Source organism: Epinephelus lanceolatus, chromosome 17, assembly GCF_041903045.1.
Source record: "Epinephelus lanceolatus isolate andai-2023 chromosome 17, ASM4190304v1, whole genome shotgun sequence".
In the NCBI taxonomy this organism is placed as follows: Eukaryota; Metazoa; Chordata; class Actinopteri; order Perciformes; family Serranidae; genus Epinephelus; species Epinephelus lanceolatus.
Window position 1 is genome coordinate 28,109,223 of NC_135750.1, and position 25,187 is coordinate 28,134,409.

General features: G+C 39.9%; 1 protein-coding gene across 1 annotated transcript; it reads left to right on the plus strand.

Moving 5' to 3' along the window:
* LOC117248633 (uncharacterized) lies at positions 1 to 24,579 on the plus strand. The gene is made up of 34 exons (XM_033613839.2): positions 1 to 343; positions 1,160 to 1,304; positions 1,547 to 1,620; positions 1,727 to 1,876; positions 2,004 to 2,136; positions 3,295 to 3,356; positions 3,441 to 3,531; positions 6,736 to 6,767; positions 6,853 to 6,895; positions 7,301 to 7,377; positions 7,532 to 7,651; positions 7,772 to 7,906; positions 7,998 to 8,214; positions 8,863 to 9,006; positions 9,147 to 9,242; positions 11,045 to 11,107; positions 11,414 to 11,548; positions 13,055 to 13,221; positions 16,274 to 16,412; positions 16,583 to 16,653; positions 16,732 to 16,881; positions 17,368 to 17,500; positions 17,770 to 17,837; positions 17,928 to 18,018; positions 18,186 to 18,250; positions 18,328 to 18,415; positions 18,723 to 18,781; positions 18,912 to 19,031; positions 19,126 to 19,266; positions 19,361 to 19,565; positions 21,302 to 21,439; positions 21,531 to 21,629; positions 21,858 to 21,920; positions 22,303 to 24,579. Exons 1-34 carry the CDS (start codon positions 249 to 251, stop codon positions 22,435 to 22,437), a joined length of 3,744 nt encoding a protein of 1,247 aa, XP_033469730.2. The 5' UTR covers positions 1 to 248; the 3' UTR covers positions 22,438 to 24,579.
* Positions 24,580 to 25,187: the final 608 nt, after the last annotated feature.

The window sequence follows — 25,187 nt, forward strand, 5'->3', positions numbered from 1 at the left end:
TAGTTTCCTCTCGGTTCATGTTTGCTTTAACCACTTATGATATTTCAGGCACCATTTGAAGCTGCCATGTTGTGTGACGTTTACCGAGAAAACGAAACTTACTGCGGGTGAGGCTAAACCGAAATTGAGTCCAGACATAAAGAAGATGTGGAAGCAGAGTTAAGATGAAAACGGAAAAGATATAGTTTGCATTCAGTTATTTGCACTTTGTAATGTAAGTTGACGTTGCGGCTGTTGTGTCGTTTGTAATGGACGTAGCTAAACTGAACGAGTATACACAGAAAGAGCGCTTGGCGCTGAAGTATGAGGACGTTGGATGTGTTGGCCCTGATCACATTAAAACGTGAGTTGCATGAATTCTCTGATGGGTTTTACGACGTGAAAAGTCATGCCTGAAGATCGGGGACTAAAAGGACATAGTCTTATTCAATGGGAAATGTAGTACTTTCCCGTTTTCTGTTGGTAGTCTAATGAAATAGGAAATGGGTGTATTCTATGTGCAGCTTTAGGTCATTCAGTTTAATCAGGCATGTTTATCTTACAGTACGTTACTCACAGCTCTATGTCCACAAATCAACGCACTTTGTCAGCTGTTACCACATTTACATTTGCATGTAACGTGCATTTAACATTCACAGTATATTCTTTTAGTTCAGATACTTGTTTTCTTCATATTGAAATCCTATGGGCAAAAACAATAGGCAGATGTTGAGGGATATAGCATTGTATGAGTGTAACACTGCTTCAAATAACATTGTAATACATGCAAGTGATGGTTAACTTTTAGATTCTTTTAAATACTGACTGAACTGTGTCTGTGGCATTGATAGATATTGAAGAAGCTTTTGGATCTGATACCAAACTCAGGTATTGTAGGCCAGCTCTAGTGCTTGCCTGAACATTAACAAAACAGTAGTAGACATATCACATTGTTGTTCACATGTAATATAATAAAATAAAATGACTTCACACTTGCAGTGAGACACCTTTAGTTTCTCCACGAGGGCCTCAGGGGGTCCAACAATATGTCAAAGTGATAGTTTCACCTGTGGGAATGTCAATCAAATGTGCAGATTCATGTCTTTGTAATGCAGCCTGCCTTTCGCTACATTCTCTCATCATCTTGCCTGTTTAACTTAGTTTAATCATTCCTCCTCAGATTTACTGTGAGAGCAGTCGTGAATGGTAAGGCGTATCCTGATGGTGTGGGGAAGAACAAGAAGGAAGCCAAACAGAACGCAGCTAAAAATGCCCTGAGAAGCTTGCTTGGGGAACCAGACGACTCTGTGTGTAAAAGTCCAGAGGTAAGTAGCAATACATACTAGTTTCTCCTAATGTGCAGGGGAAGGGAGGGAATTGGTTTGTTTGTCATTGACTGGAATACTGATATGAATGTGCTGTACCAGTCACGAGTTTGGACACACTTTCCCATTTACTTAATGAGACAGAGTGTCCAAACTTGTGACTGATCCCATTGATTTTCCAAATGTCACACAAGCAGCTGTCAGTGAATGAATATAAAATCATACTTGCTTTTGTTTATAAGCCTGGAGAGGAGAAACACAGCGGCGTATCAAGCAAACAAGAGGAGGAGTTGAGTCAAAACGTGTCAGACATCTGGTGAGCACAAACAGTATCAACACATTGTATCTGTGTGATTATTCTGATTCAGTTTGGTCATTCAGGGTTATAACTTGAGTCTGCTTTGTCTGATTTGGTGTTGCAGTGATAAGACAAAGAGCTTGAGTGTGATAACTTCAGATGAAGGTTTTGCAGAAACAAATTTTATAGGACTTATCAACAGCCACTGTCAGAGAAACAATCTCCCTCATGACTACATTTTAGAGAAAAGATGTGGTCCACCTCATAACCCTCAGTGAGTATGACTGATCATGTTCAACCTGAATGGACACCACACACACTTTATGAACACTAAATGGCTATGAGGGAGAAATTTTAACACTGAGTTTGGAATATTTCCTCCTTTTCAAAACACAACACAGGTTTTTCTACAAATTAGTGATCAACAATAAGGACTACCCTGTGGGTGAGGGCAAGAATGTCAAGGAAGCCAAACAAAATGCGGCTCAGTTGGCCTTGTGTGCTCTTCAACAACAGAAAGACTGGGACAGCAAGGTATTTCATATTTTCTGGTCATTTTGGTTTTCGGTATGCCACGTCAAAGACTGTAGAACAAGCACATTGCATTTGTTTCCTGACTCTTTTATTTAACCATCAGTTTTTCTGCTCCACTAAACCTTAGCTACCACAGCTTCATTTCTTTTTTTCTTTCTTTTTTTCTGAAATCATTTCAGATCAAAATGTTTTTATGTCTCTGGCCACAGCCACACAGGTCTGGAGGCATTATGTTTTTGAGTTGTTCATGGAGATTTCTTCAACTTTGGCACAAACATCCACTTGGATTTGAGAATGAACTGATTAGAATTTGGTGGTCAGAGGTAACTGTTACCTCACAAAACATGTTTTTGGCCATAACTCAAATATTCATATGCTAATTCTGAGACAATTTTACACAAATATCCAATAGGATAAAATAAAGTGATGACACTTTACATTCAAAAGGTCAAAGGTCACTGTGATGTCATAATGATCTGCAGAAACACTTTTCTGACCATTGTTCATGTCATATCTCAGGAACAGTAGGGGAGACATTTGCTCAGATACTCAATTGTGACACTCATCTTGTTTGCCCACCTTAAAACTGTGCTGATTGTATAGATCTTCTGTGCTGTCGGGGGGAAAGATGCGTGTGAAGCATCCAGGTTTTCACAGACATTTATGTAACTGTAAGTGCAACTGGACTGGTTGGCTGAGGCATGCAACCATGAGGCAGTAATTCTAGTTTCAATTTGCGTCACACACACCAGCATTGTTGTTGACATTTTCCAGTAGGTTTCAAAGTAATCCTAAACCTTATTATTTAAACAATTTGTGTGGAACCAACATGAGCATTATGGTCACTGCCCACGGTGCCCACTGTAAATGTAGTTTCGTGTACCACTCTTGCCATAGTTGTGCATGCAACAAATTTACAATGCAGTGATTGATCATAATGACATTATGGTGTATTCTAGATATTAGATATAGATTAGATATATTCTTTATCAGGGTTAAAAGTGACATTTGTTTAAACTTGGTTGCACTGCCCGCTCTGTTGTAAAATTGTATGTAGCAGTGTTGTTGTGTCGCTGTCTCTGTACCAGTGTTCCCAAAGTGAGAGCATCAATAACTATTATAAATGCTAACAGCCCAACATTTCCTTTGTGCTTTCAGGGATCTTCTTGCCCAGCTGATGACAGTGCACCAGCAAGGCTGTCCATGCCACCAAACACACCGTAAGACACTGTCTTAGCCATACAGCTGATAGTTAAGTTGAATGTTGCGCATATTCTACTTAAGTGTCTCATTGTATTCTCAAGGGGATCTCATAATGCAAAATCAAAAAGGGTGCCAGCGACCACAAGTGACTCAGTTGTTCCCACAAGTTCATCAAATCCTCCCAAGGATCAGGTCTGTTATTTTCCTATATGATCCTCTTTTTGCTTTAACTGACCTTTTAGGTTTCCCCAGTTTTACGTAGAGGAATACCTCACCTGCAAAATGATCATTTGTATTTCAGTCATTCACCGTGTTACTTTGAATTTGTGAACAAAACTTTGTTTTTCTCACATGCCTCCCTTGTTAACAGAGAATCCAAAAAAGGGAACATTCTTCATGAAGTGAAGTCATTGGAGATGACGTTGAACAACAGCAAAACCATATCAACCATAACTCTCACGCAGCTTGTGCAGTCTAATGCTCAGTACCTTCCAGACATATGCATTTACACTAAAACGTTACACTATAAAACACTTATATCTAGGAGTAGAGTGCCCTGAAAGTGCTTAGGCGTACGCCATGAGCTTTACTTAAGCAGAGTTCCAGAGTTCAGAGTCTGAGCTATTCTGCCATATGTGAGAGTGTTTGTTTTGATGTGTTTTAAATCATGACGTTTTAGCCAAAATACATGTATTTGGGAAGTAACGAGCATACGACTGGATAAACGAGACTTGGATTATACTGCACAAGTTGTGAGAGTTTGCAAACAAAAGTTTTGATATAGTTTTGCTGGTGTTAAACATTGATCTTATTTACTGCAATTCATGAACAATATTCACCTTTTCTAAATTCTCCATTCACCAACAAAGTTTTCTTGTACAAATTCACAGTAACACAAGTAATTGATATACAGATGGTCATTTTGCAGATGAAGTATTCCTTTAACTGGTCTTGATTACTCCAATGCCAGAAAGTCCCTTAATGCTTTACAAAGATGCTTTTTAGGGTAACGTGTATTTGATAAGAGCACACAATACACTCGAGGTCATGATGTTGTACTGTATATTGTCACAGCTGTGATTCGGTCATAGGCACGACAACAGTTCAACAACAGCTTAAACAGCAATGCTGAGTAAGGAAATGTTAACAAAAGGTGATGAAATAAATTATTTAAGTATGTTATGTAGCTCCAAAACAGTTCCTCCAGTGTCCGCAGCACACACGCCAGGAACTCACAAGCTACTCTGTATTTACATTGATCTGCAACTGTGTAACTTCGTCCAGTTGGCTGATGAGACGTTGGCAAACCTGGATGTTTGCACAGCTGGATTCAGCTTCCACTCTCCCTCATCCTCATCAGTACCTTATCAGATGATCATTGATAATTCAGTTCAAACGATATCACAGCTTTGCTTTGCTTTTATTGCCTACAACAGCTCTACAAATGTAACTTAGCTATAGTTGGCCGTAATAAATGACAACAGATTATGATTTCTTTGTTTATTTATGTGGCTCCACCAGCACAAACTAATAAACCGGGACTTGACTCTTTCAAGTACACAAACAACAACAAACAATACAATACTTTCAATTCAATTCAATACTTTCAAACAGAGCTAATAGCTCATAATAACTAGCTTTTTTACATGTTACAAGTCCACAACCCTCTACTTCGACTCATGAACATTTATCTGTACGTTTCCGTTTATTGTGCATCCAGAGAAAAAGGTGTCTGTTGAGAGTTGTTTTGGTGGCATGTGTTAATCCGGCAAGTTGACAGGTTGATCTGAGATTGCGCTGCTCCATTGTTTCCTGCCCTCAATGGATGGTGTCCAGTAAATTTTTAGTGAGCTTTCAGCCCTGCAAAACGGACATGATTTAGGCTAAAATTTTTGTTTGTGACATATTATAGGCTAAATCATCATACTGTGTGTATGTGTGTGTCTGTAGGCTAAAGTACCTCACCTGTGCCCACTAACTGCCATGATCTCTCTCGCCTCGAGTCCAGCATCAGACAGCTTCTGTATGGCCGTGGATCTCAGGCTGTGGTTGGTGTAAGACGTGTGCGTCCCTGCCTCTTTACATATCCTGGGCAACATTTGGGCCAGCTGATTTATTCCCAGGGGAACGCTGGTATACCAGCAGGTGTTGGTCACAGCTACTTCCCTTCTGGGCTGCAGACAGAGGTCTTTTGCATCTGGTGGAATATTTTTGTAGAGATGCTACCGGGCAGAGGGGATTTCCCCCGTTCTTCAAACATTGCGCCCCTCCGGTTTTCCCCTGTCTCTCTCTTTATGATTTTTTGTTTCTTCATTGAATGTCATTGTGAAATCCGTTCTCCGTTCTCGTCATGTTTTAGGATGAATGAGTCAGGTTTGAGATCTCGATTCCCCTCTTTGCCCCTGCGTCCAAAATGCAGCTGAATATCATACCAGACCTTATTCAGTAAACCTTTGGGGTTGTCCGGATTCAGTGCTGCAGAATATTTTATGATGCGCTGGTCATCAGGTGAAATTGGGGGGTAGTGTGTTGTTCTCTCTCTCCCTGCCCTCCTGATCTCTTTAACCACACCTTTGAAGACATTGTTAGCTGTTGTGAATTCAGCATCCTGCATTAAATTCCACAAATGGCTAACCGGAGGCTCGTTGATGTAACGGTTTAGACCAACCTGGAGTCCAAGATAGCTGCTGATGCTGTAGAGCTCCTCTTTAGTGGTCCGGATGGATCCATAAAACTCCCTTAAGACTGTATTCAGCTCAGTCTTCTCAACGGACTTCAGATCAATATTTATGTTTTTCAGACTTAGCCAAGTCTGAAAATTCATTTTTGCTCCTCTCCAGTTTGTCGAGGTCGGCTGATGTTACACAAACACACCTGGAGGTCTGCACAGAAGAGTCCTGGCTTTCCTTTTCCTCGTCCTCTCCTGACGACCACTCATAATTGAATTCAAATGTCATTTTGGGGAAATTATCCATCCTCTTGGCGTAACGCTATAGTGTCAGTTTGTGTCAATGTAGCGAGTGTGACACTTGGTTAATTAACGATTGTATTTATATTTATAACATCTGTGAGCGGAGTGATTTTACTGTTGCATATCCCAGTGATGTTGTACTCTACATCAGAACTCATGGAATGCCTCTCGTCCAATCAAATTACTAGGTCGGAACTAACTGTTGTATAAATAAATATAACAATGCTACCAAGAGTATTAGCCAAGTCAGTCTAGCTCCCAGCACACCTCTTAATCATATAACATTTGTTTTCATTGCACTCTGAGCTCTTTAGATTCCTGACAAGTATAGAAGGACTTTGTTCCTCTTTAAGTTATATAATGGATTTCCAATGTATGCATGCTTAAATATAACTGGATATATTTTCCCGCTTCCCATTACAAAGATTCAGAGTCCTGATGTGAAGCCCAGAAGAAGGTAAGCTGTCATGTGAGACCCACTGTAAAGGTACAACATATTTCACCTGACGATATTGCTCATTATACTTTTTTTGTCTTGTTAGAATTGCAGCAAATTTCCAAAATGCCCACAAAAAGAGTAAAGAGGTAAAGTAAGAAGATATCAATCATGCTAGATTTTTTTTTTAATAACACTATCATTTAAATTTGTTGAAGTACCATGATATTTTTTCAATACCACGTGTTTAAAATGATGCAATCTTTTATTATGCATTTAATAGTATCAAAGTACCAAAGGTTAAAAACTCAAACTGTGGCTGTTGCAGCCTTCCCTCCAGCAAAGAACCCACCACATGAATAAATGCGTGTTCAGTGACTTTACTGTATCAGCACGGCCGAGGACTTTTTTTGTTCTTTTTGCCATGGTATTGAAAGAGCTATCAAGTCTTGTTTTTTTTTACTCGTATTTTTTGAAGTTTAAAATTGTATTATTGCAGCAACCCTAGTATCATTATATAATAACATATCATTACTTTATTTTATTCATTCAAGAATATTGCTGATTTCAATGGCAAGAAAACAGGAAATAGTCCGAGTAAGAAAACAACAACCCAGACAGTAAGCTCAAGGTATGGGAAAAGAAGACATTGATTCACAATATTTGCATGGTCTTTAGCCCTGTATATATGTGTACTAACATACATTTTTTATATTATTAAAAAAAAAAGTAATTTATGTATTGTCACCATTTTGCCTCAGTCATGCTTGTGTTAACCTCAACAGGTTTACAGCAGAGTTTGACTCCATAGTGTGCCTCGGCAAAGGAGCCTTTGGTCGAGTTTACAAGGCAAAACAAAAACTGCTGAAGAAGGATTACGCTATAAAGATTGTCCGATGCAAAGAGTAAGTCAAGTGTAAAAGATGTTTCATTTTGTTTCCATTTTCAAATGTGCACTGTGTAGTATTTTTCTGAAAAGTGCATAATAAGTTTAACTAACTGAGCCTTGTTCTTGTTCTCCTTAGGATCAAAAAAGCTCTACGAGAGGCAATGGCATTATCAGACCTCCATCACCGTAACATTGTTCGATACTACACATGTTGGTTGGAGGATTCAGAATACCAATGGGACACTGCAGACGACAGTGGCAGCACTTCACAGTAAGTCACATCTATTTACCAAAACACATGCTGCACTGTACTTATTTTACTAAACATTAAGGTACGTCCGGTTCTGTCCCTTCTTTTCTAGGTCGACTGGTAACACACCGGTAAATTACCTCTATATTCAGATGGAGTTGTGCGACACCAAAACACTCAGAGTATGGATAGACGAGAAGAATATTCTGAATGTGAAGAAATCTCTGCGAGACTCCAAGAGAAGAGATGAAAGTCTAAGCATTATTCAGGAAATAGTCAGTGCAGTGGAGTACTTTCACTCCAAGATGCTCATCCACAGAGACCTGAAGGTGAGACGAAGTGAATAAAATCATTTCTAGAGAGTCAAAGTCCCCAATGGGACCTTATTTTGGAAAAAAATGTGTACAGTGGTCACAGCAAGAGATCATTTTTTGATCCTGTCTAAATTGTGCCATGAATACACGTTTGTCATTTAAAACTTTTTTTTTCTTTTGAAGTGTGATCTCAGTGATCTACATCTCTCGTCTTGCACGATATATGTCACCTACACCAGCCATGTTCCCCCGCACAAATGTAATGTCGTCTTACTTGATGTTTTATCCAGTGACTCTTGCTCTTTTTATCAGCAGAGAAGCGAAAGAATGATTAAGACCCGTTGCTCATGTGAGTACATCCCAGTATGAAACTCACAGGCATCACGCAGCGTGAGATAAAGGTATGATGACACCTATGTGACTTATGTAGTTGTCCTAATTACATATTTTCACAGTCTTAAACAGTCTTACACACCATGTGTGTAATTCATGGCACAGCTGAAATGGGATCAAAACATTGTCTCTACCTATTGACTATCATGCTTTTTTTTTTTAACAATAAGGTCCCATGGTGGTCCACTGGAAGGGAAGCACTTTGCCTCTCTATTACATCCCATCGGTCATAAAGCCATATGTTTGTCTATCTCTTTTTCCCATGGTTAGCCTGCCAACATCATGTTTGGGCAAGAAGGAGAAGTGAAGATCGGAGACTTTGGTCTGGTCACCGATGAGAATGATGGTGATGCTGAGAACGTGATTGAGAGAACCGTGTACAAAGGAACTCCATCTTACATGGCTCCTGAGCAAGTGAGATTTTCATTATCTTTAGATTTTTCTGTATTATAAAGTACTGGTTGTCAGAGGTAGACCTGTGGAGATTTTCACCACAGCTATTGCTGTAGAGCTGGCATACCTTTTGCTAATATTGTGTTTTTGTTTTATGACAGAAAAGCAAAAACACCTACGACCGAAAAGTGGACATATTTGCTCTGGGGTTGATATATTTTGAACTCCTTTGGAACACTGGCCTTGAAAGGAAAGCGGTGAGTTGTTTGGAGTTCAAAATAAATTCAGGTCAATAGTAACTGTTAACTAAGAACTGCTTTTTGCTTTGAGTTTGTTTCAATGATAGGTACCAGACACTTTATCAGATAATAGAAGTTGATTGATCTTAAAGGGATAGTGCACCCAAAAATGAAAAATTCAGCCATTATCTACTCACCCATATGCCGATGGAGGCTCAGGTGAAGTTTTAGAGTCCTCATATCACTTGTAGAGATCCCAGGGGAGAGGGGGTAGCAACACAACTCCACCTAATGGAGGCTTACGGCGCCCCAGATTCAAACGTCCAAAAACACATAATTGAAACCACAAAATATCTCCATACTGCTCGTCCATAGTGATCCAAGTGTCCTGAAGCCCCGACATAAAAAGTTGTTTGGAAAAACGTCATTTGAACTCTGTTTTTAGCCTCATTGTAGCCTGCAGCTTTAACTGCCTCTCTGTGCACCGCGCTTACGTGTGCGCGCTTGCGCGAGATCATGAGACATGGGCACCATGTGTGTTCACGTGCTTTCGCTGGTCTCGCGCACAAGCGCACGAGCAGGAAACATGCAGCTGTTATTAATAACATCAACAATGGTTTTGTTCTATTCAATTGTCCCAGTAAACCATGACAATCTGAGGGTGATTCAGCAAGCATAATACCAGGACTCCAAAACTGAAGCCGCCAAATGGAGTTCAGTAGAGCTGCAACTGTTTCTTTGCATTATTGATTAATCTGCCAATTATTTACTAGATTTATCAAAAATCATTTGGTCTATAAAATGTCAGAAGTCTCGTTTACTCAAAGTCCAAGATGATGTCTTTAAATGTCTTGTTTTGTCAGTCCAAAGTCCAAAGATAACTAGTTTAATACAATATAAAGCAGAGAAAAGCTGGAAATCTCCAATCTTAAGAGGCTGGCAATAGCATTTTCTGCCCTGAAAAATTACTTTAATTGATCATCAAAATAGGGCAGCACGGTGGTGCAGTGGTTAGCACTGTCGCCTCACAGCAAGAGGGTTCCTGGTTCAATCCCAGGAGGGAGCCCTTCTGTGCGGAGTTTGCATGTTCTCCCCGTGTCACCGTGGGTTTTCTCTGGGTACTCCAGCTTCCTCCCACCAAAGACATGCAGGTTAATTGGTGACTCTAAATTGGCCATAGGTGTGAATGGTTGTCCGTGTCTATGTGTCAGCCCTGTGATAGTCTGGCGACCCTCAAGAGGATAAGCGGTAACGAGAATGGATGGATTATCAAAATATTTGGGTATTAGTTTTCTGTCGATCTAATTCTTGCAGCTCTGGATTTAAGCCATCATGCATTCCCAGCTGGCCACCACCGTCATGAGACGTTGATATTTGGTTTAATTTAGGTTGTGATGTCTGGTGACCAAAATTCAATGTCAGGGTGACATCTAATGCCGCCGTTAATTTGACGCAGAATACTGGCAACAGATGAGGTTGATATTCTGTTGGTTCTAAGTTGTGTTGTTAAGTACCCAAAATTCAGCATCTTGCAAACATGTCATGCCAACGTCATCTCAAGTTACAATAACAACATTTAGTCGTCAACCTGATTTTCATTCCAACCAGAATTTAATGTCTGTCAGACGATAGAGTCCCAACGTTTTTTTGATGTCATATTGACATCCGGTGGTAGCTGTGTTTCATTATTTACACCTGTGCTTTTCCCACTGTGAAATATTAAAACGCCATCAGTGAAAGACGTCTAATGGACAGCTTATGGCTTTATATCACATCAATTACATGTTTTTTCCTCCCTTTTATCACTGCATGATTTTCAGGTTTGGGATGATGCCAGAAACCAGAAATTTCCTCAAGTATTTCTACAATATTTTTCCCTGGAGGTAAAATTCTTTGTTTTCCTTGACACATGAAACAGAGGCAGCAGTGAGGCTGAGGTAGTGGGTTTGCACTGTTACAACAGTTCATCTGTGAAGCCTTGTGGGATAAGGAGCCAAAACAGGACTGTGGATGTGTGTGTGTATAATGTAATAAAATGTTAAATATCAGGCAGGAGAGATGGCTGTTTAAGGATGTCTTTGTTAGGCTGCCCAAGTAAAGTCAGCTTGAGGGAAATACAGTGGAGCCTCAAAGACACTGAGCATTTATGGATACTGTGGCGATCACAATAGCTTTTCTCTTTGTTACAGAGCCAAATCATAAAGTCAATGCTGTGTGCGAAGCCAGATGACCGCCCTGAAGCAAGTAAAGTAAAGACGGACTTGGAAGAGTGCGCTAGTACACTAACAAAGCTTAAAGATATGCGTCGCGACAATAGGACTTTCTGATTATGACATGGAAAAAACAACAGGCAAAAGCATCAGTCATCACAAGCATGCCTATTTATTCAGCCTCATATTCCATAGTAATTCTACTTGCAAGTGTCTGATTGCTAAGAGGACTGTCTCTTTTAATAATTCATGAACTGATGAGACAAAATGTGACATCATTATGTAGTATTGATAGGACAATGCACATAACCAGAGACTGCAATAATGTTCACTTTCCACAAATAATCATGTCCTGAGTAAATACTTTGACGGCTGGTATTAAAATAATGTGTTACGTGCTGGAAATGTTTTTAAACTGACGTCACATTTCATCCTTTGTTTTGTAATGAATGAGCTGAACTCGAAAATAAAACACTGTTGGTGACTGGGGTGTAACGATCATTCATCCTCTGTAAAGTTTGCACATGTACTGTTGTATTTTACACACTTTATGAAATTTAGTGGGTGCTGGGTGATCATCAGTCCTCCAGTGATGATCTCGTTTGTGTGTACTTTCAAGATCAAGCTGGACAAGTAAGCAGAACTAGGAGGAAAGAAACAGGTAAGTGGCAAGAACAAAGGAAGACAGAGTTTTGTTTGATTTTCAAAATAAGGTAAAAGAAACATTAACAGTTATAGGTAGGTCCAGATGAGAGAGAGGAAGTCATCGTCCTAAACCACTATAGAATGTAAGGCATGTAACTGGTCTAAGCAGCCACTGTGGGATGACTTTAAAGCTCTATATGTCTGCCTTGATGGGACACTATGACCACAGTTTGACTACTTAAACAATGGCCATTTCTATGGCTTTGACTGTAGCTTTGATTGTGACTGTTACCAGGTTGTGAGGACTATAATTTGACACTCGCATGTAGGTTTGTTAGTGTCATTAAAAACCTGTCACAGCCTTTCTAATTACAGCAACCACTGCAGTAACCACATTCAACCCCCCTATTGTCACAGCATTAGTGTCACAGAACATGTACAGAACATGATTTCCCAAACCTGTGTCCATCCCCACAGCCAGGAACAACCAGCTGACACAGGGTGTGTCCACTTCCTCTGTGGTCACTGGCTGCTACAGTCAGAGCTCAGCCGACACTCTGATGGGACCTCAGACAAAAAATTAACCCTATAGCATGTGAGAGGTGCCTGTTTTTAAAGGTTTGCCCCCAGCCTGAGACACTGTGCACACCACTGGACAGATGTGTTCAACTCTGAACAAACTGTAACAAAATATCTGCTGTTATTGATACCTAATGCCATAAGACATTTTTATTTATGGGTGTAAATGGACTTAATTGGTGCCAATTTTATAGTTTCGATTATTCAGATAACGTTTTTTTTTTTATCTTAGATGAAGTCAAGCCACGTAATGTGACGTGAATGACGTTTATATGGAGAAATCGAAACCTAAAGGTTTCTAAAGACAGCTGAATCGAAACAAACCACGGATACACGCAGGACCAGGAGCAGGGTGAAGACGGTAAAGGGAAGAGAGACAATTATTGTGAGCTTTAAACTTTGTACCCACAGTTTTATGTAATTTGGACTCAAAAGCTGACTGCTGAGTCATTGAAGATGGAAACAGGAAACTGTGTTGCCAGACTAAACGAATACGTGCAGAAGACACGGTCTCAGCTGCACTATGAGGACCTTGGCTCTGTCGGACCTGCACACAGTAAAGTGTGAGTTACCTGTTTGTTGTGAATGCCTTTGGATGAGAGTCTCTGGTGGGGTGGCATGGATGGTGATAGCCCTGCTGATAATTAGTGGTGGTAATAAATTATCATGTAATAGCCACAGAAACTGATGATTACATTTTAGGAGGACACCTGGTATATTAACAAACTCCCTAAAGTAGCCTGAAACTACTTGGTCAGAGACAACCAACTAAATTGAGTATTTAAAAAATGGTACTGAAGGAGTTAACAAAAGTTAGCTCACACATCTGCTCCTAAGCAGTGGTTGCCCCAAAGGGGGGCCAGGGAGGGCCATGGCCCCCCTGATACAATCGCTGACACCTACTGACACAGTTTTAAACTAGCCTACACTTATACAGAGAAATCAAATTCCTGAGATTCAGATAAGACTTCCTGTTTTTGTGTGCCACCTGCATATTTTCAGTGGCTCCATATGGGCACCTTTATGAAACATTTCTGGGGGCGCTACTTTGCCTTTTTACTTATGGCACAAAGCATCATATTCAGATGAGGTAGAATGGGTGGAGTCTATTCTGTGCAATTCCGTACTGTGTTTTTAAAGAACAAACTGAGTTGAAAGTCCTTAACTCTTTCCCCGCCATTGATTAGATTTTCAGTCATTTATGGCACAAAGCTTCCCCATCATTCACGAGATATTCCGTCAATCTGTTTAAAGATATTGTTACACTGTGAAATAGAACAGCACTGCTGTGTCTAAAAACAAACGGAGAAAAAGATCTGCTGGAAAGTGTATGTTGTTTACAGAAATGTAGCAGCTTGTAAAGTGCACGAAAATGCTGACGGAAAAGTTTACGGTTGCGCAAGACGTGGTGACGTTGATGGACTCAGACTCAGACAATTCCTGTTGCAATTTGGACGAAGAAACAAACAAGTTTGGTGGGACGAAACAAGATCACCATGATGTGACAGTGATACACGGACAACATGACCACAGAGGAGACAACAGAACACTGAACGATCACTGAACGTAGCAACGTGTTCCACTATACCTCAAAGAGAATATTATTTTCATTATTATTATTATTATTATTATTTTCATGTCTACAATGTAAATTGACATAAGGACATGAGAAAAAACAAAAAATGCAAATGTGAAATTGATTTTATACTTTAAAATGATATTCTTTGACAAAAATGCCCTTTTCTGAGCTTTTTGTCTGGAATATTTTCTTTGAATCAAAATGCACAAATTCAAGTGTTGATAAAAAAGAAATGGAATAAGACAGAATAAAATGTTTTTGTGTTTAAAGCAGACGTTGCACTAGACTTTTTCGTCGCTGGTCATTTTGGCCGACAGGGTCATAAAAATCTAGTCATAATCTATTTTTACCGGTCATTTTAATTTTCGTTTTTAAATGATAATAAAGATATTCAAAGACATTCAGTTTTAATTCATTCAAGCAAGTTATAAAGTATGCATTAATAAGGACATGAACAAAAAGATGAACAGACATCCACACACCTGTGCCAGTTCAGCGTCTGGTCTATTTTTCACGTGAGCCGCGAGCACTTCTGTCAAGCTGGATAGAGCGGATCGTACCAAACAGGAAGTCGGACACAGAAAAGACGAGAGAATCCGGCCAATTTTCAAAATAAAATAACAACAGCACGCACTGAGGAATGTGAGGAGAAAATACCGTGTTTATAATTTAAAATAACACAACAGTGCATAACCAAACACATTTTTTCAATACCCTAATCACTTCATTACAATTTTTATTTTGTGTCACCGAGCCTACAGACATAACTACATAAATAAAATGGTCAGAACAATATGCCTTATTCATTCAGTGTTTATCCAACACGCTCAATACATGGACATGCAATGACAAATTGTCATTAATTTATTACATTCTAAAAAACGATTAAAATATTGACTTACCCATGTTTAAAATGACCTGTTGAAGTGAAAAAATGAGTACTGACGGGAACTGACGAGTGGAGTCGATGTTTAACCGGCGCGGAGAGCGCGGGAGAAATGCGCTGCCTGTGTGGACAATCAAGTGCTTCGGCGGCACTAACGCGTCCGGTGTGTCCAGGGCGTTATGTCAACAACCATAGACATATATACATATATGTATATATGTATATATGTCTATGTCAACAACGCTACATGAAGCAGATGAATGACTTTTTCTCTGCAGTGTGAAAACAGCAGCCACTTAAACCACTGACTGTGCACTCCAAAAAACGGTCAATGATCGAGAATATCCGGTTAACGCGACCCCTGTTCTATAAGGCAACGAATATTGCGGAGGGTGTGGCTCATCACATAAAGGTGTGTAACATCTCAAGGGTTTCACCGATCACCACGCAACTTTGTAGGTATATGACCACACATAATCTGAGGGGACCCCTCCATTATTGATCCGATCAAACAAAATGGGGGCGCTTTAGAGCTGATTTCTTATCTAGGCCTAACCGCCATATTGATTTATACTAAACTTGGTAGATATGTAGAACAGGACGCCTCAAGGTGACTGGAGAAATTTAACTTTAATTGGCAACTGGGTGGCGCTATAACAACAGAAAAATGCTTAAAAATGACTAAAATGCGACCGATTGCTGTGGCTCCCCCTGTGGCCCAATGTTTTTTTTCCCTCTAATTTTTAGTATGACTAAGTCATGGTATGGTATGCTGTACATAATCACGGAAACTGTCAGTGTGTCATTCTGTCAGTCAGTCATTCTGTCTGTCCCACGTTTTTCTACTCACTGACGTGGTCAATCTATGTGAAACTGCACATAGGCATTGAGGATATGCATAGGTAGAAGGTGACAAAGCTATCACTGGGTATGGACTAGTAAATGTATATATGAATGTATCACAACTGAACAAGGCTTTATTGACTTAATATCCTGTTAGAGTCCCACAGTGGTAACAACACAGGTGATCACCTCCTACAAGCTGAATGGGGTAGTGTGCAGATTCATGTAATTCAATGCACCATACCCCCACTAACATAATGAAAGGGTAGCCTGCCTGAATAACAGAGATGTGATGATTCCTCTACAGATTCACCCAGAGGGTAGTCCTAAATGGGAAGGTCTATCCCAATGGTGTGGGGATGACCAAGAAGGAAGCCAAGCATAATGCTGCTAAGAATGCCCTGAGCAGCATGTTTAAGAGCGCACATCAGGACTCAGTTGACACAGTAAGATTATTCTTCCTCTTTGCTAAACTAGAGCATGTTGGATTGTAAGAATTTACAAGTAAAAGACCAATCATAGGCCTGATACTATGCTGTGTTGTAGGGTGTCATATGCTCAGCAGGCCATAGTCCAATGTGTGAAACATCTCAAGGTTGTATTTTTTATTTTCAAGACTGCAGATGAGAACAGCCATTCGTCAGGTCGACAAAAGGAGGAACTTAATCAAAATGTCTCTGATCTTTGGTGAGTAGATCACAACAACCGTGCATTGTTTCATTGTCATGTATTCGTCAGTGTGAAATGTTACTTGTGTTTTTACAGTGATGAGACAAGACGCCTCAGTTTGAACTCCAAGGACAACATCCTCACAGAAACAAATTTCATTGGATTAGTTAACCACTACTGTCAGAAGACAAACCGTGGCCATGCATTCATTGAAGAGAGGATATGTGGTCCACCTCATAAGCGTCAGTGAGTATGAACCAGAACCTCGGCAACCTGAACAGACACTACTGACACTCTATGGAAATGTCTATAAAGACATATGCATGCAGACTTTGTGGGCAATGGGGTGAGATTTTGGTATCAGAAGTGCCCTGGTGTCCGTTAGTAGTCAGAGTAGTATTGACCAATTACGCGGCAGCTAAACAGTCAGTGTGTGAAGAGGGGGTACACATTGGCTGAAATGCAACTTCGGAACCTAGCAGCTATCGTCCAACGACAATTTAGCTTTTTATTAACTATCTTAATTTATCTGCATTCATGAAAGAGGAAGTCTTGGCCCAAACATCCTCTTGCTACACAGGAACATCTGAACTATCTTCGACTGCTCTGATAGGGTTTATCATCATCAGGCCACTAGCTGATGTTTTTCAAGACTTTAGGCTAACTTTTGATTAATATTCAATTTGAAACAATACTTAATATAACAACTTACACTATCTCTTTTCAAAACAGGTTTTTCTACAAATTAATAATTGATGGCAATGAATACCCTGTCGGCGAGGGTATGTCTGTCAAGGCAGCCAAACAAGATGCAGCTCGGCTGGCCTGGTCTGCTCTTCAGGACCAGACCGACTGGGACAGCAAGGTATTTCATATTTTGTCCTTCTTTGAATCATCAAATATAATCTCATCTCAGTTTATTAGGTATACCTAGCTAAAACTAATGCAACAGCTCTAGCTAGGTGCACCAAATTCACTGTCAGGTGAGTAGTTTGGTAGAAGTAGATGTTTCATTTCATTTAAAGGGCTTTTTTTCATTCAAGAGATTTCAAGTTTTTTATTTTTGTTCCAGGCAAAAGCCTGTTTTTCTATGATGATGTTTAACATGTCAAACACCTTTCCTGTGCATTTCAGGTGTCCATCAGATCAACAGCCTCCGAAGGTGGTGCCACATCTATGTTGTCAGCACGATCAGCTTCACTGTAAGACACTTATTGTCATTGGTAGGAGAGCAGAACATTAACGTAAATACTAACAAAGCTGTACTCAAGTCTGTCATTGTTTTCCCCTAGGGACTCCTACGAGTCGTCATCTCTAAACACCTCAAGGAGCACAAGTCATTCAATAATATTCACAGATTCATCAAACCCCTCCAAGGATCAGGTCTGTTCTCTCAGAATCGTACAAAATCTGACTGAGGTGAAAAATTGTGTCACATGATTAATATTATTTGATTTTATTTTTTAAGAGGGTAAAAGAACGTAGATGGTTTTATTGAGAAAATGCTCCATTGTCACAACTAACCTTTTTTGTGTGTGTGTGAATTGTAGATGGGCTTACGGTCAACTGTGTCTGAAAATGATGCACCAGCCAGGTTGTCAACACCAACTTCACTGTAAGGCCCTTATTGACGCTAGTACTGAAACAGATTGTAGAAAGGCTGTACTCATGCATATTATTATTTTCTTCCAGGGAGTCTCTTGCATCATCACAGAGCATGTCAACGGGTACAAGTAGCTCAGGAATACAGACGGACTCATCGAACTCTTCTAAGGATCAGGTCTGAACCTTCAATCACAATCTTAAACGCATTCTGAAATCCACCTTCTTATATCCTGCTTGCTCTGTATGTCAAGAGGGAATGGAATAATAGTACTATTATGAGAGCAAGAAAGTTTTGTTTGTCTAGTCAAGGAAAAAAAGAGAGCTGCAAATTTGGAGGGAGTCACTCAAAAAACAATATACCAATTAGCTGTTTTGATGTGACGAATGGCACGTTGTTAGTTCTGCTTCTTAGATAATGTACAACTTTATGAATAGAGATGGATTCTAAATTTTAAATCTGTTTTATTCTTTTTTTCTCCAAGCATGCTGTCAAAGACAGGAATATGGGAAATAGTCAGAAGGACGCATCCACCCAGTCAAGGTACGGCAAAAAAATGCATTGTCGCATGTGTGTTCTATACTGATGTGGTCTTAAATCTCTCACCCAATCAAAAAGACAGTAGTGTTTTTTTTTACCATTTTTGCCTAACAAATAGCCTTAATCTCAACAGGTTTACTGCAGACTTCGATATCATAAAACCTATTGGCAGTGGAGGCTTTGGTTCTGTTTTCAAAGCAAGACATAAACTGTTGAACAAGTTTTATGCTGTGAAGATTGTCCGCTGTGAAGAGTAAGTATGCAGCAGTGAGGCTGAAGTGTGCATTGTGCAGTTTTATGTAATTACTTTGTTCACTGATTTATTTTCTTGTTCTCCTTCGGATCAGGAAAGCGTTTCGAGAAGTGGGGACATTGTCTGACCTTCTCCACCGTAATATCGTCAGATACTACACATTTTGGAAGGAGGATTCAGAGTACCAATTGGACATTTCAGGTGGTAGTTCAGCTGGCAGTTACAGCTCTTCCCAGTAGGTCCCATGCACTCACCCTCAGTTTTAACGTTTTCTATGAAGTTAAAGGTGAGTAATTCAATCATTTCTCTCTAATAAATTTATTTTCTAGATCTACAGAAAATTCATCAGCAAAGTACCTCTATATTCAGATGGAGTTATGTGACACCAAAACACTGAGAGAGTGGATTAAGGAGAAGAACTCTCAGCCTCTGCAAGACTCCAAGAGAAGAGAAGAAAGTCTAAGAATTGCTCAGCAAATAGTCAGTGGAGTTGAATATATTCACTCCAAGAGGCACATCCACAGAGACCTTAAGGTGAGACCAGACTCTGCATTGTGTTGATATAGATATAGATATCGATATCGATACAGAGCAGCTACCTGTGTGGAACTTCAGGCATATGTGCATTTTACCTCTGGTGTACCCTGACAAGCCCCTGCCCTGAGACAGATCCTTGTGCTCCCCACCCAATCAGGTGATAGCATTCCCTGTAAGGCAGCATCCAGCCGGAAATGAAAAGTTAGCCGGAAGATGCATTGGTCATCCTTCTCATCATACCAAACTAGTCAGACAGTAAACTGTCACTGCTTCTCTCCCCGGGATTTGCATCCCTATACAACTGGGCTACCCACTTGAAGGTGTGTCTTGTCTGCTGACACCCTAGTTTTGAGCCAATGACTTTTTAAAGCAGGGTGCTCTTTAGCACTGTTTACTATTGCACAGTGCAACGGTTGTTGGTAGCTTGAGTTTCATCCGCAGACCAAGAGCTTCCCACTCTCACTTTTTTTGATGTAATTGAAACTGATGAAGTATCTGTTATGTCTGGCAATAGCAGCCACGGCTATTAAACATGCAGCTGAATCATCACTGAATGTTAGGGCTGAATTGTCCCTGAATGATGATGAAGCCCATCTGAAGTCAACGCAACCCACTAGGCTGCGGCCGGGTGAGCTTTGATCCAATATCAGAGATGGTCATGTTCTTGGCATGTTTAAACCAACAGCGTATTTAAGATGGATGACATGACAGCTCTCAAAAAATGAAGCCAAAAGATCTTGATTGTCCCCTGGTGGCTGGCTGCTGTAATATGGTGCGTTCCAGGCAACCCGTAACTCGTGTTTTCACAACCTGTAACCCATGAAAGTGCACTGGAACGACAGTCAAACCCGTAACTTCCCACCTGTGAACTCGTACCAGATCGATGTACTCCCAGTTACGCTTTCTGACGTCACACAGCACTCTAAACCAATTACCTTACTCCTCTAAATAACAATGGCAGCCCTATGGATGTGGTGTTGATGCAGGTGATACATGGTGAGAAATAGACATAAAATAACCCTAATGTTAACGCATTATTGGCAGCTGGTTTCCAGTGCAAGAATAATCGATACAAAATACGTTTCCAAACACACAGATAACGTAAAATAAAAAGTATAATAGCATCTGTGACCTTGTGCGCTGTTTTTCCTCCTTCGTTTCGCTCAAATGAGCAAGGAGCAGGCACCTTTGGCGATAGAAATATTGGGGAAGCACAAACATATGGTTCGCCATATTCAAAGTTAAACAGGAAGTAACTGGCAGTTTGTCATAACTTTCCTGGAACGCTACAAAGTCGTAACTTGTAACTTGAAGTCGTGACTTACGAGTTCAAAAGCCTGTCTGGAACGCACCATTAGTCCTTAACCCCGCCCCCTCTATGTTAGCAGCTAGGATGGGGGCTAAACAAAAAAATTAAAGTACACACACAAAAAAAAATCCTAAAGATGGTTTCTGTCATTTTCGGTAGTTTATTTTCATTTGTCTGATAGCTTTGGTTTTAATGAGTTGTTTGATGCTATAAACAGGGGGTATGATGTTGTGATTGGTAGCTGTGATTGACTCGAGATTAAGTGGGGTGTACGTATGGACAGGACCTAGATACTGTGGCCCCGCCCCCCATTCACTACTGCACAGATCCTAGCTCCAAATGATGTCACTACTGCAAGATGGCACTTTGTGTGAGAAGAGGGAAATGTTTGTCTCAATTTCTGTTTTTGCTTTTCAATGGTAAGCCTGCGAACATCCTGTTTGGACTCGATGGAGAAGTGAAGATAGGGGATTTTGGTCTGGTCACCAAAGATGATGATGACGATGCTGTGGTGGACAGGACAGTAGACAAGGGAACCCCATCTTACATGGCTCCGGAACAAGTGAGATGGTCTTCACAGACAATAATCTCTGTGTAAAGTTTTTCTGTATTATTGTGTTTGTTAATACTGTGTGTTTATTCTATCACAAAAGATGGAGAAGGCCTATGACCGAAAAGTGGACATATTTGCTTTGGGGCTGATATACCTGGAACTCCTTTGGAAAGTCTCTTCTGGCCACGAAAGAGGAGATGTGAGTCTTTCATTTACTTTACTATGAAAGTTTGACTTGCCACAATAATGTAATCATATTACTGTAGATAGCAGACACAGTGGAACTTTATTATTCATCTTTTAACCTGTCTTCTTTAATTTTTCATTTCATTTATTTGTAATGTTCAACAGAGCATAATTTAATTATTATTACATTTCGGCCCAACTAACATGTTTTTTCATCCTTTTATCTCTTCATGAATACCAGATTTTGAGGAATGCTAAACGTCAGATGCTTCCCAAAGAGTTTTCACTGGCTTTTCCCCAAGAGGTATATTACCATATTTATATTATATTAAGTAACTTGTTGGCCACATGACACAGTATTTCCCACAGAGTGCCAATCAGTCATGAAGGTCACCAACAGAGTAGCAGGGAGGCTGATGCACAGGGGTTTACACTTTTACAACAGCTGTCCATCTTCTAATCCTCCAAGGATGAGAGTCAAAACAGGGCTGCTGCTATCTGCATGTGAACAATGTCAAATATCAAGCAACACAGATAAGTGTTTTGAGAAGAGATCAATGTCAGTGTCCAAAATGTATATGTCGGAAATACTGTGTACTGTGGAGCTTCAGCAATATTGTAGTATGACAGCATTTATTACTGTTGGTTCAAAGATCTCAGTGGCATTTTTTTGTTGTTTTTTACAGAACCAACTTATCAAGTCAATGCTGTGTGAGAAGCCAAAAGACCGACCTGAAGCAAGTAAACTCCAGGCAGAACTGGAGAAGTGGGCGCAGATATTCAACTCACAAAATGTGCGTCGGGAAAATGCAACATACTGATTATCACAAGGATTTGTGACAAGTCTTGGGAGCGCATGAAAATATGTCTGTGGTGATATACTATTAATTGTTACTGTAACTGTTAATGTTGACATCAAGGTTGAAAGTCCTAAACAAAATGGTAGCGTGTTGTCACATAATATGCTACTTTTTACTCTGCTATTTAGTTAAATGAATACATTCAGAATACTGATTTGAAACAGATGCATTTTTTCCCCATGATATGTCAGAACGCCTTGATTGACCAATCAGGAGTCGATCATGTTATTCCACACAGTAGGGAACGCTTGCAGTGTAAACACTTCAGAGGAGAACAGCAGTGGCGATGTTCCTTCAAGCTCAGCAGCCCGACCAAGGGTCAGACAGAAAGAAAAAAATGTTTGTCAACAGCTGGAGTACAAACAAACAAAGAGCAGGGGGTAGTGTTCTGTGGCGTCTGCGAGGGGCAACCCAACTTATCGAGACATATAGCTGCAGCCATGCTCTGTTTGGAGCCTGCACGACACGCCTGTACACACTGCTCCAGTACAAAACAAATAAACCAACGCAACGGTTTTTTGAACCCTGCTACAAGGCGACGTTGTAATAAATGAATACAAGGCCAAACGTAGACAGAATTTGCTTTATAATTCATCATAAATGAAGATTCGACCACCTCTCTTTAACACATCTTAGCTCGATGCTAACTTAGCTTTTTCTTCAGGGCCTCTGCTCCCTCACGAAGGGGTTAAGGGTGCTGATAGTGAACTGAAGTGTAGGGTCAACGTCCAACACCAGTCACGTAGCTGGAGAGCTGAGTGGCACCACTCTGTCGGCAGTTGAGAGGCACCTCCCTCGACTCGCTGTAAACTAGGAGAGAAGTGTGCATGGTGCGTTCTTAAGAATAATAAAACAGAGGAGTTATTTTCATCATCTCAGCCGATGGTTAGAAATGACTACAAAGTAATTATTAGTGAAGAGTATTTTCGTCCAGTTTTATTTCAAAAAGGGTGAAATCATAACCTCCTTGGTGGAAGTAGATACATGAAAAACAAAAAAGGAGAACGTCATTTTTTTACCACAGATGTATTAAGAGACCAGGACACAGCGTTGGAGCCCGTGTCCCGTTTATTTCTTTGAGAGTTACTCTGTGTAAAACTACCCAGATGATCCAATGATTATCGGCACTGCTTCCGCACCGTGTGGCCCACAGAGCAGGCGCACTAGAGCGCTCCGTGGCTGAGTCGGCTACTTACAATTTCGCACTCCGTTAACTTGAATAGAGATAATTTAATGAATTGCGTGCCTTTTCTAGACTTTGCAAATGTTATCCAACTGAATGGATTAAATCATGAGAATGAAACGAGTCATTTTGGGTTGTGACGCTCAGAATAATTTCTCCACTGATTTACAGTCACCTCTTGTAGGTCAATGGAAAAAAGTCGTTTTGGGCCACACTTGACTGGCTGCTATGAAAATTGCCTTCAAAGCCAGGCACTCTTCCTGGAAGTCTGATTTTTAACTGGACAAGTGACTTTGGTGGCGAGACAAGTACATTTACTTGTCGAAAGGACGAGTACATTTGCAAAGAACAATTCCAAAGAAAAAGTACATTAGAAAGTTAATGTCGAGTCCTAATTGTGTCGTTATTAATATTTGTAGGAAAATGGTTAACGTCCTGCACTTACATAGCGCTTTAACTTGAACTCTAACCATGGTAACTGGTGGCAGTTTGGGGTCCTGGGTTTTGTACAAAGACACTGCCGCATGCACACAGAGGGTGAAACCATTAATCATGCAATTAGGCTAATGAACAACCTGAAATGAGTTAATATGTGTTTTATAATCAAGATATGAAACATGAAATCAAAAAGTAAGGTTTACATTAATTCACATCTTTCTAGCATTTCTTCTAAATAATCATGAGCTTGTAATTTCTGTGTCCACAGTTGACATTTTACTCTATGCTGGTTAAACATATTTAAAGTGGGGTCACATCACAGCCTTTGATTTGTACTGAATATCTGAAGTTGAAAAACAGGATTTCCCAAGATGGGGCCTGTATTTTGTGTGGTTTAGTTTGTATTTTGGGTTTTGTGTTGTTGTTTTTTTAATTTGTTTTTTGCATACATTCATCAATAAAGGAATGGGAAATAATTAAAATGTCAATATTTCTGTTTTATTTCAAAAATATTGTTGGGCATAATTCAGGAATGGATTGATGAATTAATTTATTTGAATTGTATGAGAAGTTGCCACACCTGTTGCATCAGGATCCAAGGTTTACAATTTGTTTTGGACATGATTTACTTTATGAAATTGTAATGTAGCCATAAAACCACAGTATTACAGTAACACATAATTAGTATATGAAAATGACATAGTTTTATTTGGCCAAGAGATGAAAGTTGATAATTAACTTTTTTTATTTACAGTGATGCTTATCAATCACGTAATTTTATTTAAATTGTCATTTTAAATTGTTTCCAGTTATGGAATGATAAACAAATGGGAAAACTGAGGTAATATTTGAGGTGAAACAGGAAATCACAGGCAACATTAAAGATCCATGTGTTAGACTGACCTATCCACCATGTGTTTAGAAGTCTGCTGTTGCTCAACAACATGAAAATTCAAGGAGATGTGAAGAAGTGTTTATCCTGTAACATTAAAAGAAGAAGAAAAAAATTTGAGGTCATGCATTTTTTCCCCTTATTATGATTTCAGGACCAAAAAAAGAGATCACCTAATTTGCAAATGTGTTTATTTTG